Source organism: Apium graveolens, chromosome 10 (assembly GCF_009905375.1).
Source record: "Apium graveolens cultivar Ventura chromosome 10, ASM990537v1, whole genome shotgun sequence".
NCBI lineage: Eukaryota > Viridiplantae > Streptophyta > Magnoliopsida > Apiales > Apiaceae > Apium > Apium graveolens.
In genome coordinates this window covers 219,349,851-219,362,391 of record NC_133656.1, presented here as the reverse complement: position 1 = coordinate 219,362,391, position 12,541 = coordinate 219,349,851, and the positions used below count along the sequence as shown (strand labels likewise).

Genomic DNA, 12,541 nt, shown 5'->3' with positions numbered 1-12,541 from the left:
AAGTTATTGAAAATTCTGTGGCCACCATTCTTCACAATCAACAATCTCAAACCAGTCTCCTAATGCAGCTGGCAAAAGCACAAGGCTTGACCCCTCTCCTTGATGATAACAAAAAGGGGGAGAGTAAAAGGGAAGGGGAAGGAGAGCCATCTACAAAAGTCAACATATCTAAAGTGCTAGTTCCTGCCATCACTACTTCTCCAATCATTCAAATCAAGGACAAGCCTGATGGAATTGATTTGATTCAGCTAGCAGCAGCTGAAATTCAAGTGAAAGAGCAAAGGAGGAGAATTGATGAAAGGTTGCAACTGTTGTTTGGTTCTACACAAGACAAATCAACATCTGTGAAATACAGCACAAAAATTGAACCAATCAACATGGAGCTCATGCCAGTAGGGAGTCATAAGGTTGGAGAAGCTTCTTCCAAAGAGCTACAAGCTATAATTCTCAAGCCCAATGAAAGATCCAATAAGGACTCAACAAAGAATCCTTTAAAAGAAGTGGACTTTCCTTCTCCAAAAGCTGATGAGAACAAGATTTTAGGCAGAAGTATTGCTTATCTCAAAAAGACCATGGATGAGGCTGTAAGGAGAAATAGAGCTATTATCATTAGAGAGGGAAAGAGCATATGTGTGATGCAAGGACATCCCAAATTCTCAATAGCCAAGAAGGAAGAAGACAAGCAATTAAAGGCTGACAAAAGAGCACAAGCAAAGCTTGAACAACAGCTAAAGTCAAGTCTAGTTGAAAAAGAAATTGAAGTCAGGGGTGAAGACAAGACTACAAACCTAGATGAGGTTTTAGGGAGTATATTTGGTGAGAGTGTGGAAGAAAGAGAGGAATGGCAGAAGGGAAACAGAAGAAAGGTCAAGGCACATAGAAGGAGTGGAGATAACACTGAAGTAACCAAATCTATATCTAAACCACTACCTTCCATACCTGAACCCCTTGTTGCTGATCCCACAATAAACATCCATGGTGAACCAATCATTCCAAAAGAGGAACCTATTGATTGGGACACTATCAAATTGCCTACCTTTCTAACCACTCTTCCACTACCAAAGAAACAGAAAAGAAAACCAAAATCTACACCTCCCATAACCTCTAAGAAATTCACTCAAAAACAAAAATCTAAGCCTAAGTCACCCATTTCTAAAGATGATTATGTTCACATCTGTGACATAAAAGAAATTTCAGACATTGAACTCTATCTGGATGAGCTGGAGGATGTAAGGGGAATAGCTGCCTACAGACAGTTACCAGAGAGATTAGTGTTCAGATATAAAGGAGCTGGGGAAAGAACATGGCCTCTCCACAGGATTCTGGATGAAGGCTACTCTACCTTGATTAGAGTCTATTCAGCTATACAAAAGGATTCTGGCTTTACCAGAACTGCCAAGACTGAAATTCTCAACAAGATAGCCAAGATAAGGAAAACTTGGAGGGAGCCCAATGCTTTTACCCAGGACTTTACTCATTCAAGAAAGGGAAATGAAAATTCTCAAATCACCTCATTGGTTGATGGAATTTAGAGATGATAAAGGAGTCAGAAGATTTTTCAGACTTGAAGACCAACTCAAGATTGCCAGCAATGAAACTCTCAAAGAAATGCAATCTAAGTTGGATATCAGTGTTGAAGATGAAGCTGAATTCTTCAGACAACTCCAACTCCAAATTGAGGAAAATGACAAAAGGCTAGGAAAGAAAACCAGGGAACAAAGAAGAAAAAGATGATTTGCTCAGACTAAAGGAGTGTCCTTGGAAACACTGTAAATCTTCAATTATCTCCTAGTACATACACTTTTGCAGCATTTTTAAATTTCTACTTAGTTTCAATTCATATATCTGTTAAGTGTTTTGTTATCATCAAGTTAACCCTGAATTTATGCCTACAATTCTTATAGACATAAATAGGGGGAGATTATTAGGAATGTATGTGCATTAGTTTGATGATATGTTTAACAAAATACTTAAGTAGAAATTTAGTGTCTGTAGCCTCAACGGATAAGACCACTTTGGCTATCCGTTGATGGTGTAGCTTTACTTAGAAATAAGTCTAGTGTTGTAGCATATTTCAGTCTCTGTATTTAAAATGTAATTCTTGGAAGTTGAGAGAAACTACGAGTCATGTTGACTACTAGATGATATGCAGATAGGAAGGCCAATTGTAAATACTTCATGCCTTGTAATTTTGTATAAGTGAAGTGGTATCAACGGATGACTTGAAGACCTTCAACGGATGAGAAGCTAAGCTTCAACGGATGTCTCTAAAGCTTCAACGGATAAAGTCATCAACGGATAACATCCTTCAACGGATGAGTGCATCAACGGATGAAAGCTTCAACGGATAACATCCTTCAACGGATGGTGCATCAACGGATGAAAGCTTCAACGGATGTTCTGATGATTAGCCGTTGATAAGAGGTAGTTGTACCTACAGACAGAGGCACATGGGTTGATAGAGACAACTGAGATGTGGTAGCCGAATTTCAGGAACAACAGAAAAAGCAGCCGTTCTTCTCTAGTACAAAGATGCAATCGTCAACAAAGTACTGGAGTGAACAGGAAAAGAAGCAAGTGAAGATCTTATTTTATTACTGTATTTTATATTGTTCTTCACTTGTACACTTGGTAATATATAAACCAAGTAGAAGCTAGTAATTAGTTGAGAGATTTTTTCCAGAGCTGTTTAGAAAAATATTGAGAGAAAATTCATCTAGTTTGTACTAGGATGCAGCTGTGATCAACATTGTTTTTCACAGATTTTCTAATATACCATCTCTGGTGGAACAACAAATCCACCAGAAAAGTTTTTAAGGTCTGTTGTGTTCTTTACATTTGTGCTTGAATATATATCTGTCTGTATTAGCTTAAAGCAATTCACACACTTGTTCTTCTTGAACACACAACTTTCATAAACTGCTCAAAACTTAAAAAAGTTTTGAGATTTACATTCAACCCCCCTTCTGTAAATCTCATTGTTAGTCCACTAGGAATAACAAATACTAATGTTGTGTTTACACAATACCATGATCAACATTCAGTGGAAATGAAAATAAGTTTTTCTCTATTCTTTGCTTTAGTTAAACCCTGTCCTTATCCAATAATTTTGATTGGACATGCATTGTCAGATAGTCGCAAGATTAATCAGAGTCCAATAATTCCGTCAAGTATATCATCTCTCAGCCGATCAAGTATTAAACATAGTCAAGGTCTGTCGTATACTGCGGTCCACTTTGACATGTTTTTGTTTGCTTCTTAATGTAATACTAATGTTGTGTTTATACAATACCATGTTCAGCATTCAGTGAAATTGAAAATAGGTATCTTAAACACACAGAGCTGCAAGATATTAACGTAGAACTATGTAAGCAACAAATCTCCAGAGATTTTCCATTGTGTTTGGAAGATTTAGGCAAACAGTCTCTGCGCACTCTTGACACGACAAATGCTGGTAAATTCCCAAGTTTACATTTATAGCTACAATATTTTTAATTTTAATATACCTTTTGATTATGCAGTTTCAGTTGTCGGTAATTACCAATCCAGTGATAAGGATAGATTAGCCACCGGACAGATGTTAATGTCAACTCTCCATGAAGTTCAGGTTGACATTAATTTTCAACCCAGTTTTGAGAAACTAGGTACTGACGGATATTGCCTCAATATTAAACCAAATGCAAAACCAAACCTGAAACAACCTGGTAAACAATAATAAGTGTGGTCAGTTTTTTTTTTACTAAAGAATCCTGTTTGATAATATAAATGTCTTTACTGGAAATGAGGGTGCGTCGAAAGAACTACAGTTTTAAGGAACACAAGATATTCCTGAGTACACTGACGGATGATCCAACTGTTAGCGAAAGCATTGTGCAGAAGCCTGTGGGAACTGCGTCACCTTCACATGCTTTTCAAACATCAGGCACATTTTACTTCACTCATAGTTGGAAAAATTTGTGTTTAATTTTATATGATATTGGCTGAATTGGTTATGTTCTTCTCCAGGTAAAAGAAAAAATAGGCTGTGCGAAAAGAGTCCGTGTGACAGAAAATTACTCCATAATTCTCCATACACCCGACCTGGAAACACTTCACGTTCATACTGTTCTCAAATATCAGGTCAAAACATAACCAACGTTATTTTTTATTACAGTTGTCCATGGTTGTCTTATTGCTATATTGATAAAATACAATTTTTAGATTGTTAAATTCATCGCACAATTTGATAAATTTTGGGTCAACCATGTAGGTGTATAGATAAATGGAGAAACTGCGCAACTCCTGCTACTCCATGCGTTCATAAATTATGACCCATGGGATTTGAAGGCGCGTTTCAAAATCAAAATTGTATATTAGAGATGCTTACTATTTATGCAAATAAAGATAGTAGTAGTTGATCTTATTAACAATGTTGTTGTTGTAGCAGGAGACCAACGAAATATTGCAGCTCCAAAAAATACTCAAAGTGCCAAGAGTACTGTCACTTTTGCACTGCCCGCATCCACTATATTTAAACGACCACAAGTAACTTTAGGTTCCAGCAGTGATATCGCTGTAAAACAACAATCCAAAAAAACCTGTGGTCAAATTAGTCCAGGTTCTTCAACATATGATACATCTTCCGTAAAAAGTTATTATGAGCGAGGAGAAAGTTCAGGTTCTAAGAACTTATTAGGAGAATTTAACAATGTTGAAGATTGTGACAGCAGCGATAGTGATTGTATATCTACCGGTATGAACTTAAATTCAGTTTCATTCTTAATTACTCTGATGTTCCACAGTCATAATATTTCAAATTTTGTAGGTGATTGTGACGATGTTGATGTACATGATTTTGACAATACTGTTACTAAGTGGAGCGAGTACCTCGATGTCGGTGATCCTGATAGAATTTGTTCAAAGTGTCAGGCCATCATGTGGAATCATGAAAGAAACAATAAAAAAGCGACCAAAAAGCCTCCAACTTTCTCTCTTTGTTGTAAAAATGGTCAGATAATTCTTGAGTAAGAAAAGCAACCTCCCGAGCCTCTCGCTTCACTCCTTACTGGTGGATCCCGTTTCAGGCATTTCAAGGAAAATATTAGAATGCACAACTGTATGTTTGCCATGTCTTCCACCGGAGGTCAAATTGATCGTAGTATCAATCGTGGCGGTGCTCCTTACTGTTTCAAGGTAAAAGGTGTAAATTACCACAGTATGGGAAGCTTTGTACCATTTGATGGTGAGATCCCCAAATTCTGTCAACTCTACATATATGACACTGAAGATGAAGTACATAACAGAATAAATGCCGTTAAGGGAGGACGCGATGCCGTGGATGAAGAAATCGTTGAGTCATTGTTAGAAATATTGGATAAACATAATCGTTTGGTCAAAGGTTTTCGTATGGCACGTGAAAGAATTAGTCAGAATCCAGTTGATGAATTTAGATTGGTTCTAATATCTTCGTCTTCCGCATCTGGTCGACCTAACCATATTGGTCCATCCAATGAAGTTGTCGGGTTGATTGTCACTGACGAGTATGCTAAAGGATGCAGGGGTACAATAATCCATTCGAGAACCAATGGATTGGAGAGAATTTTTGAAACAGATCCACGATTTATGCAGCTTCAGTATCCTATTCTTTTTCCTCATGGAGACATCGGATATTACCGTCAAATCCCTTTAAACAGACCAAAACAAAAAAATCAGAATCAACGTCAGAATACCGAAGATGAAGATCCGGATGAAAAGGGGGAGAGAGAGTTCATCACGATGAAAGAATATTACAATTATAAACTCATGATACGGCCTTCGGAAGATATGTTCAAAATCATGACCTAAATTTGAACACTTATATATGAATTAATTCTACCATTCTAATTTTCTCCGAAATTGTCTTATGTATATTCAGGTTTGACTCCACATCTGGGAGGACGTTTATGGCAGCAATATGTTGTTGACGCATTTACTGCGATTGAGCGATACAGACTTGACTGGATCAGAGGTCACCAGACCATAATTCGTTCTGATATGTACCACAACATACGAGATGCACTAAACAAGGGTGACAGCAATCCTGAAAATGTCGGCAAGGCAACAATTTTACCAGCCTCCTTCACTGGTAGTAAAAGATACATGAACCAGTATTTCAAGGAAGCAATTGCAATTTGTCGAACACTTGGACACCCATCATTGTTCCTTACGATGACCACTAACATAAAATGGCCTGAAATTCAGAGGATGTTAAAATTTCAACCTGGTATTGATGTTGTTGACGCACCCGACGTCGTTGCAAAGGTATTTAAAATGAAAGTTGACCAACTTCTTGATCAAATAAAAAGTAAGAACTGCTTTGGATGTTGTATTGGAGGTATGCTATTTTCAGGATTTCTTCCTCTAACAAATTGCTTATGATTTAAATTTAATATGACATGTATGTAAGGCTTTATTTAATTATTTTTATCAATTTCATATTACAGTAATGCACGTCATAGAGTTTCAAAAGCGTGGATTGCCACATGCTCACATGCTAATATGGTTGCATCCAAACGATCGTCCCAAAACAACTGAACAAATAGATAAAATGGTTTCAGCAGAAATTCCTGACCCAAGTATTAATCCAGTTGATTACGAAGCTGTCAAGAATTACATGATCCACGGACCATGTGGCACTGACTGTGTCAATTCTCCGTGTATGGTTAAAGGTCGTTGTATTAAACATTTTCCTAAAAGGTAATTCTGAGATCTTTTACATTAAATTGATTTTCCAAAGACTGCTGGAAGAATACAACATTTAATTTTTCACCTTTTAGTAAAATATTCCTTTTAGATTTATTTTAATTAAATTGAAACATCGTTCTTTCCTTTTTAACATGTATAATTCTCACACATACTTTGATGACTGTGGCTTTCCCATCTATAAGAGGAGGAAAACTGGAATTACCGTAAAGAAAAAGGAAATTGACCTGGATAATCGTTATGTTGTCCCCTACAATCGAGATCTTCTAATAAGATTTCAATGTCACACAAATTTGGAGATTTATAACAGCTCCAGATCATTGAAATTTCTGTTCAAATATTGTTTAAAAGGACATGATACCACCACCATGTGTCTGAGGAAAAAAACAAACAACAAAAAAGGGTGCACAACCACAATCACTCCTGAGAAACGGCCGCTTGATGAAGTCAAGCAATACTTGGATGGAAGATATGTTTGTGCATCTGAAGCATCATGGAGGATATTTGGTTTTGACATCCATTCCCGGTGGCCTTCCGTTGAACGATTGCCAGCACATCTACCGAATGACAAGCATGTGTCGTTTAAAGGCTCAGAAAATCTACAGGAAGTTTTCGACAATGTTGGAACAAAGAAAAGCAAATTAGAAGCATGGTTTAATGCAAATAAAACATATGTAGAGGCCCCAAATTTAACCTATTCAGAATTTCCAAGCAAGTTTACATGGCATCCACAACCTGGTATCTGGAAACAGAGGAAAAGAGGTGATGTCATCGGTAGGCTTGCTGAAGTACATTCATCTAGCGGTGAACTATTATATCACCGCATGCTCTTGCTCGGGATTAAAGGTGCTGTATGTTTTGATGATTTGAAGACAGTCAACAGCCATGTTTATAACTCCTTTCATGAAGCCTGTGTCACGCTTGGTATCCTCCAGAACGACCAGCAATGGCACGAAGCTATAGGTGAAAATGCACATACATCCATGCCTCCACAATTACGTGCCATGTTTGTCAACATTTTTAGTATACAGTCCAGTCTCTCATCCGCGTAGCCTTTGGGAAGCTCATTGGGGATGCATGTCAGATGATATTCTTCTTGTGAAGCGACATCTCACTGGGAATCCAAACCTTTGTCTATCAAATATTGAGATCCAGAATTACGCTCTTGCAGGTATGAGCTGTTAATAATGCTTTGTACATATTACATGTTCCATGTTTGGATTAATGTTATCAAGTTTTATTAATTTTATTGCAGAGATAGAGAAATTGTTGAATGATATTGGTAAAAGCCTTAGAAACTTCCCAGATATGCCATATCCCGGAGATGCTTTTTTTTCCAACTCTGAGAATAGACAAATTCTTGAGGAAACATCCTATGATATAGAAGAAATGAAGAGAATCCACACAAGAAATCATAGTCTTCTTAATGATGAACAGAAGATAGTCTATGATTCCATTCTTGACAATATCAACCAGAAAAGGGTGGTGTTTTCTTTGTTTACGGAAGTGGAGGATGTGGAAAGACTTTCTTGTGGCAGACACTGTGTTGTCGATTAGGATCAGAGCATAAGATTGTGCTTCCTATTGCCTCATATGGTATAGCTGCTATGTTGCTTCCTGGTGGAAGAACCGCACACTCCCGCTTTCACATTCCACTCAAGCTTGATGAAAATTGTTCTGCCGATTTAAGACACGAGACTGATATTTCTGAGCTACTTCAACGAACTGATTTAATAATTTGGGACGAGGCTCCTATGCAACATCGTCATGCTTTTGAATGCGTTGATCGATCCTTGAGAGATATTATGTCTGCTATTGATAAAAGCAGAGCTAAAAAGCCATTTGGTGGTATAACCATTGTTTTTGGTGGAGATTTTAGGCAGATACTTCCTGTCATGCCAAAAGCGTCAAGGGCTGAAGTTGTCTGCTCTACCCTCAATAAATGAAGTATTTTTATTGAAGCAAAACATGCGGCTTAATGCAGGAAATAGTGTTTTGGAGAACAAAACCATTGCGGACTTTAGCAAGTGGCAGCTTGCTGTCGGTGATGGCAAAAAAACCAATATTTCTCCAAGTCCAGACACTGGTGAAATGTTAATAAAGATTCATGATCAATATATCGTTCATACGTCCGGAGATCCAATCCAGAAGCTTTTTGAAGTGACGTACCCAAATTTTATACAAAATATCTCTTCACATGAATACCTCAGATCAAGGGCCATACTCACACCTACCAATATCGTGGTGGATGAGATTAATACAATGATGCTTGAAAAAAATCCTGGCATGGTTTACACTTATCTGAGTCAGGATTCAATTGATGATGCAGGTGATGTTGATAATGATTTCAGATCCGCTTTTCCAGTTGAGTATCTAAACTCTATCAATATGCCTTGCATTCCTAAGCATGAGTTAAAATTGAAGGTAGGAGTTGTCGTCATGCTTATGAGAAACTTAAACCAGATCATGGGATTATGCAACGGTACAAGAATGATTGTGAAATCCTGTAGGAAGAACAGTATTGAATGTGAGATTTTGTGTGGCTCTCATGTTGGAACGAAACATCTAATACCTAGAATTGAGATGATTCCAAGTGACACGAACTGGCCGTTTGAATTTAAACGCGTTCAGTTTCCGATTCAAATATGTTATGCCATGACGATTAACAAAAGTCAGGGACAATCACTTGATACGGTTGGGCTTTACCTTCCTAAAGCAGCTTTCTCGCACGGACAAATTTATGTTGCTATATCCAGAGTGACACGACCTGAAGGCCTCCATATTCTCATAGATAGTTGTGATGGTATTAGCACAGATATCACAAATAATGTAGTTTTTGAGGAAGTGTTTTACAATCTTCCAAGTGTAGACAATTGACATGACATATTAAGAACTTTCTGTAACATTTTTCTATATTTCCTTCTTAACTCTGGATTTATTGTGTTTGATATATCAATGGTGTGAGTTCAACATCCAAAATGTTACACTTTTTTTACTGCATCCGTCTATGAACATAATTTAAACAATAAATCTCCAATTATTTTGTCTATTAAAAATATGTATAATCTGTTTGATTAGGAAGATTTTCTTAATTATTTATATACTGTACATATTTTATTAGGAATTGGATTTCAGTTTTACCTTTTTCTGTTGGCAAAAACCCAAATGATAAGGTTGGTTAGTTGTCATAATCACATCAAACACTTACCTTAAGAATTATCAGCAAATTAAACCGGGATATTACTCTAATTCTCAATTAAAGGAATAGATTTGCACTATCAATTTCAAGCTAAATTGTTAGCATCTCCCTAATGCCTTGCTGGTTAAATATATTTTCAACATTTTTACAGTATTTTTGTCATTTGCTAAGCATCATCCTTTTTTTCTCTCAAGAGTTCAACCATTTTGTAAGATCTTCAATTCTTTAAGCGATTTATACAGTTCTTAGAATATTGAATGTATAAATATCTTACCTGCTGAGTTGTTATTAAATTTTTGAATGAACTTTTTTCTTGCTCTTCTTATAGTGATCTTTTTCAATGGAATCATTTGATCGTCTATCCAATCTCGACAAGGCAAGCACTAACTGGAAAATTAAGGTCAGGGTTACCAGGATGTAGGCTAACATGACTTTAGAGACGAACTCATTGAAAGGCTACAATCTTATTCTCCTTGACGATGATGTATGTTTTAAATTTATTCATCTTTGCGTTATTTGCTGTCAATCCTTTTTTCCAGTATTATATATTTATGTCATTTAAATTATCTAAATGTAGGATAACCATGTTCATGCCTTTGCCTATCATAATATTTGGAATGGATTCAGCACGAAAATTGTGGAAGGTGGTGTCTATGTTTTTGACCAGTTTGCAGTTAAAGATCCTGTTGGAAACTTGAAACCTGTGCAGTCAACCCTCTGCATCAGATTTACAGGCTCCACTACTGTGAGGACTGCTGATGATGATGGCATGATCCCTTCACAAAAGTTTGAGTTTTTAGACTTGGGAGATTTGTTTACAGAAGCAAATAAATGTCTTCCTCAACAGCAGCCTGAATTTGCAATAGGTCTGGTAACACACTCTTTTAACTCGATTTTATCATAATTAACTCATATGGAACAATTCTCCTACAATTATAAGACAGCCTACTTTAATATTGTGTAAATAAATTTTGTGTTAAATAGATATTATTGGAGTTGTGGAGGAGTATGAAGGTTTGAACAAGCTTCATACTCGATACGGAGATAGGGACATTGTGAAGTTTAGAATATGCGATTCAAAGTAATGTGCATATATATATTTGATCAGTAGTGTAATTACGCATATACACCACATATTGCTAATAGATTATTAACATCTATGATATCTAAACCTTTTTTGTAGTAATGCCCACAAAGTTACTGTTTGGGGTGATCTTGTTTTGTCTTTCAACAACGAGATGGCTGGAAATCCCAAAAAACCGATCATTGTTATTATAACAAGTACAAAAGTGACTACATTTATGAGTAAGTACTTATGCAATCAAATCTATTACACAGTTATATTCTTGCTGATTAAACAATTAACTTTATTCCCATATACAGGTTCTGTTCAGATTGGTACATTACCATCTACTCATCTATATATAAATCTAGATGATGAATCTGTGAATGATATGAGACAGAGGTAACAAGTAAATATAGAGTTAAAATTAACTTATCGACGTTTTGCTCTATTTATTAATTTCTTCAATATGTTTAGGTTGCTTGAGGAAGGATATATAATGAAAAGAGATAAATTGTTCCAAGCTAAACAAATTGAACTGGTTCCCACATTATTTGAAAAATTGTCACTCAAAGACCTTAATGAGAATCTGACATACGATCACCTCAACGTATTGCATTTATATAATATTCAGAAATGGTATTTTTTATATGGTTGTTTTTATTGTTAAATATTACATTTTCATCGTACCTCAGAAAAAATTTTGCTGCACCTTTAAGATCATTAAGGTCGATGAGGAAACAAATTGGTGGTTTTATAGCTGTAACAAATGTCTCCACGAGGTTGAGCGCATTGGAACAGTATTCAAATGTACCCAATGTCCTCGAAACATTCCCGTATCTCCGAAGAGGTAACCTAACTATTTCAATTTATTGGAAATATTTGTAGGCTTGATACTGTTAATTAAAGCCTTTAAAAAATAGCTAACTATTTTCTCAAGGTTCCGTATCATGGTCCTTGCCGAGGATGAGACATTTGCCTGTAATATTGTTTTGAATGATCGAGTTTCTAGAATAGTTCTTGGAACAAGTGCTGCAAAGGTGGTTTCTGATTACGATAAGGTAAATAACTGTTGAAATAAAACAGCTCCAGCGTCACCATGTTATACCACATATGCATTCTTATTTTCTACAACTTTGTTCAGGATTCCTCCAAAGCCTTTCCAGAAGTGATTAAATCATTAGTCGGAAGACTAATTTCAGTTGAGCTCGGTCTGACAAAATCAAATGTTGTTGAGGATAACAACATCTTTTATGCTGATGATTTATATGAACCAACGATGAACACTCCAACTCCTTCTGAATCTCCAATTCTGTCCGAAGATTATTCCATCAACATGGGTTTTGAAGTGAGATTATAATGCGGTAATGTTACATTTGAGTTCTCTTTAGTATTCCATGCTGAATACTAATATTTGAAGACTTTCTTATTAAAACGTCTTTGCATGTATAGTACTCTGAAGGTGATGACGGTAATTGTACTCCAGGCTCTGCTAAATCTGTTACCAAAAAAATTAAGAAGCATCTGACAATAACTAGCATCCTATGTTAGACATCCTA

At 36.3% G+C, this 12,541-nt stretch overlaps 2 protein-coding genes across 2 annotated transcripts; both read left to right on the top strand.

The window, feature by feature from the left end:
* The first annotated feature begins 5,085 nt into the window (after nt 1-5,085).
* Nucleotides 5,086-8,666, top strand: LOC141691840 (uncharacterized). The gene is made up of 7 exons (XM_074496593.1): nt 5,086-5,539; nt 5,894-6,352; nt 6,462-6,714; nt 6,812-7,644; nt 7,745-7,891; nt 7,976-8,002; nt 8,197-8,666. The coding sequence occupies exons 1-7, from the start codon at nt 5,086-5,088 to the stop codon at nt 8,664-8,666; spliced, it is 2,643 nt and encodes an 880-aa protein (XP_074352694.1).
* A 22-nt stretch (nt 8,667-8,688) lies between these two features.
* LOC141691839 (uncharacterized) lies at nt 8,689-9,597 on the top strand. Its single transcript, XM_074496592.1, has one exon. It carries the CDS (start codon nt 8,689-8,691, stop codon nt 9,595-9,597), a length of 909 nt encoding a protein of 302 aa, XP_074352693.1.
* Nucleotides 9,598-12,541: the final 2,944 nt, after the last annotated feature.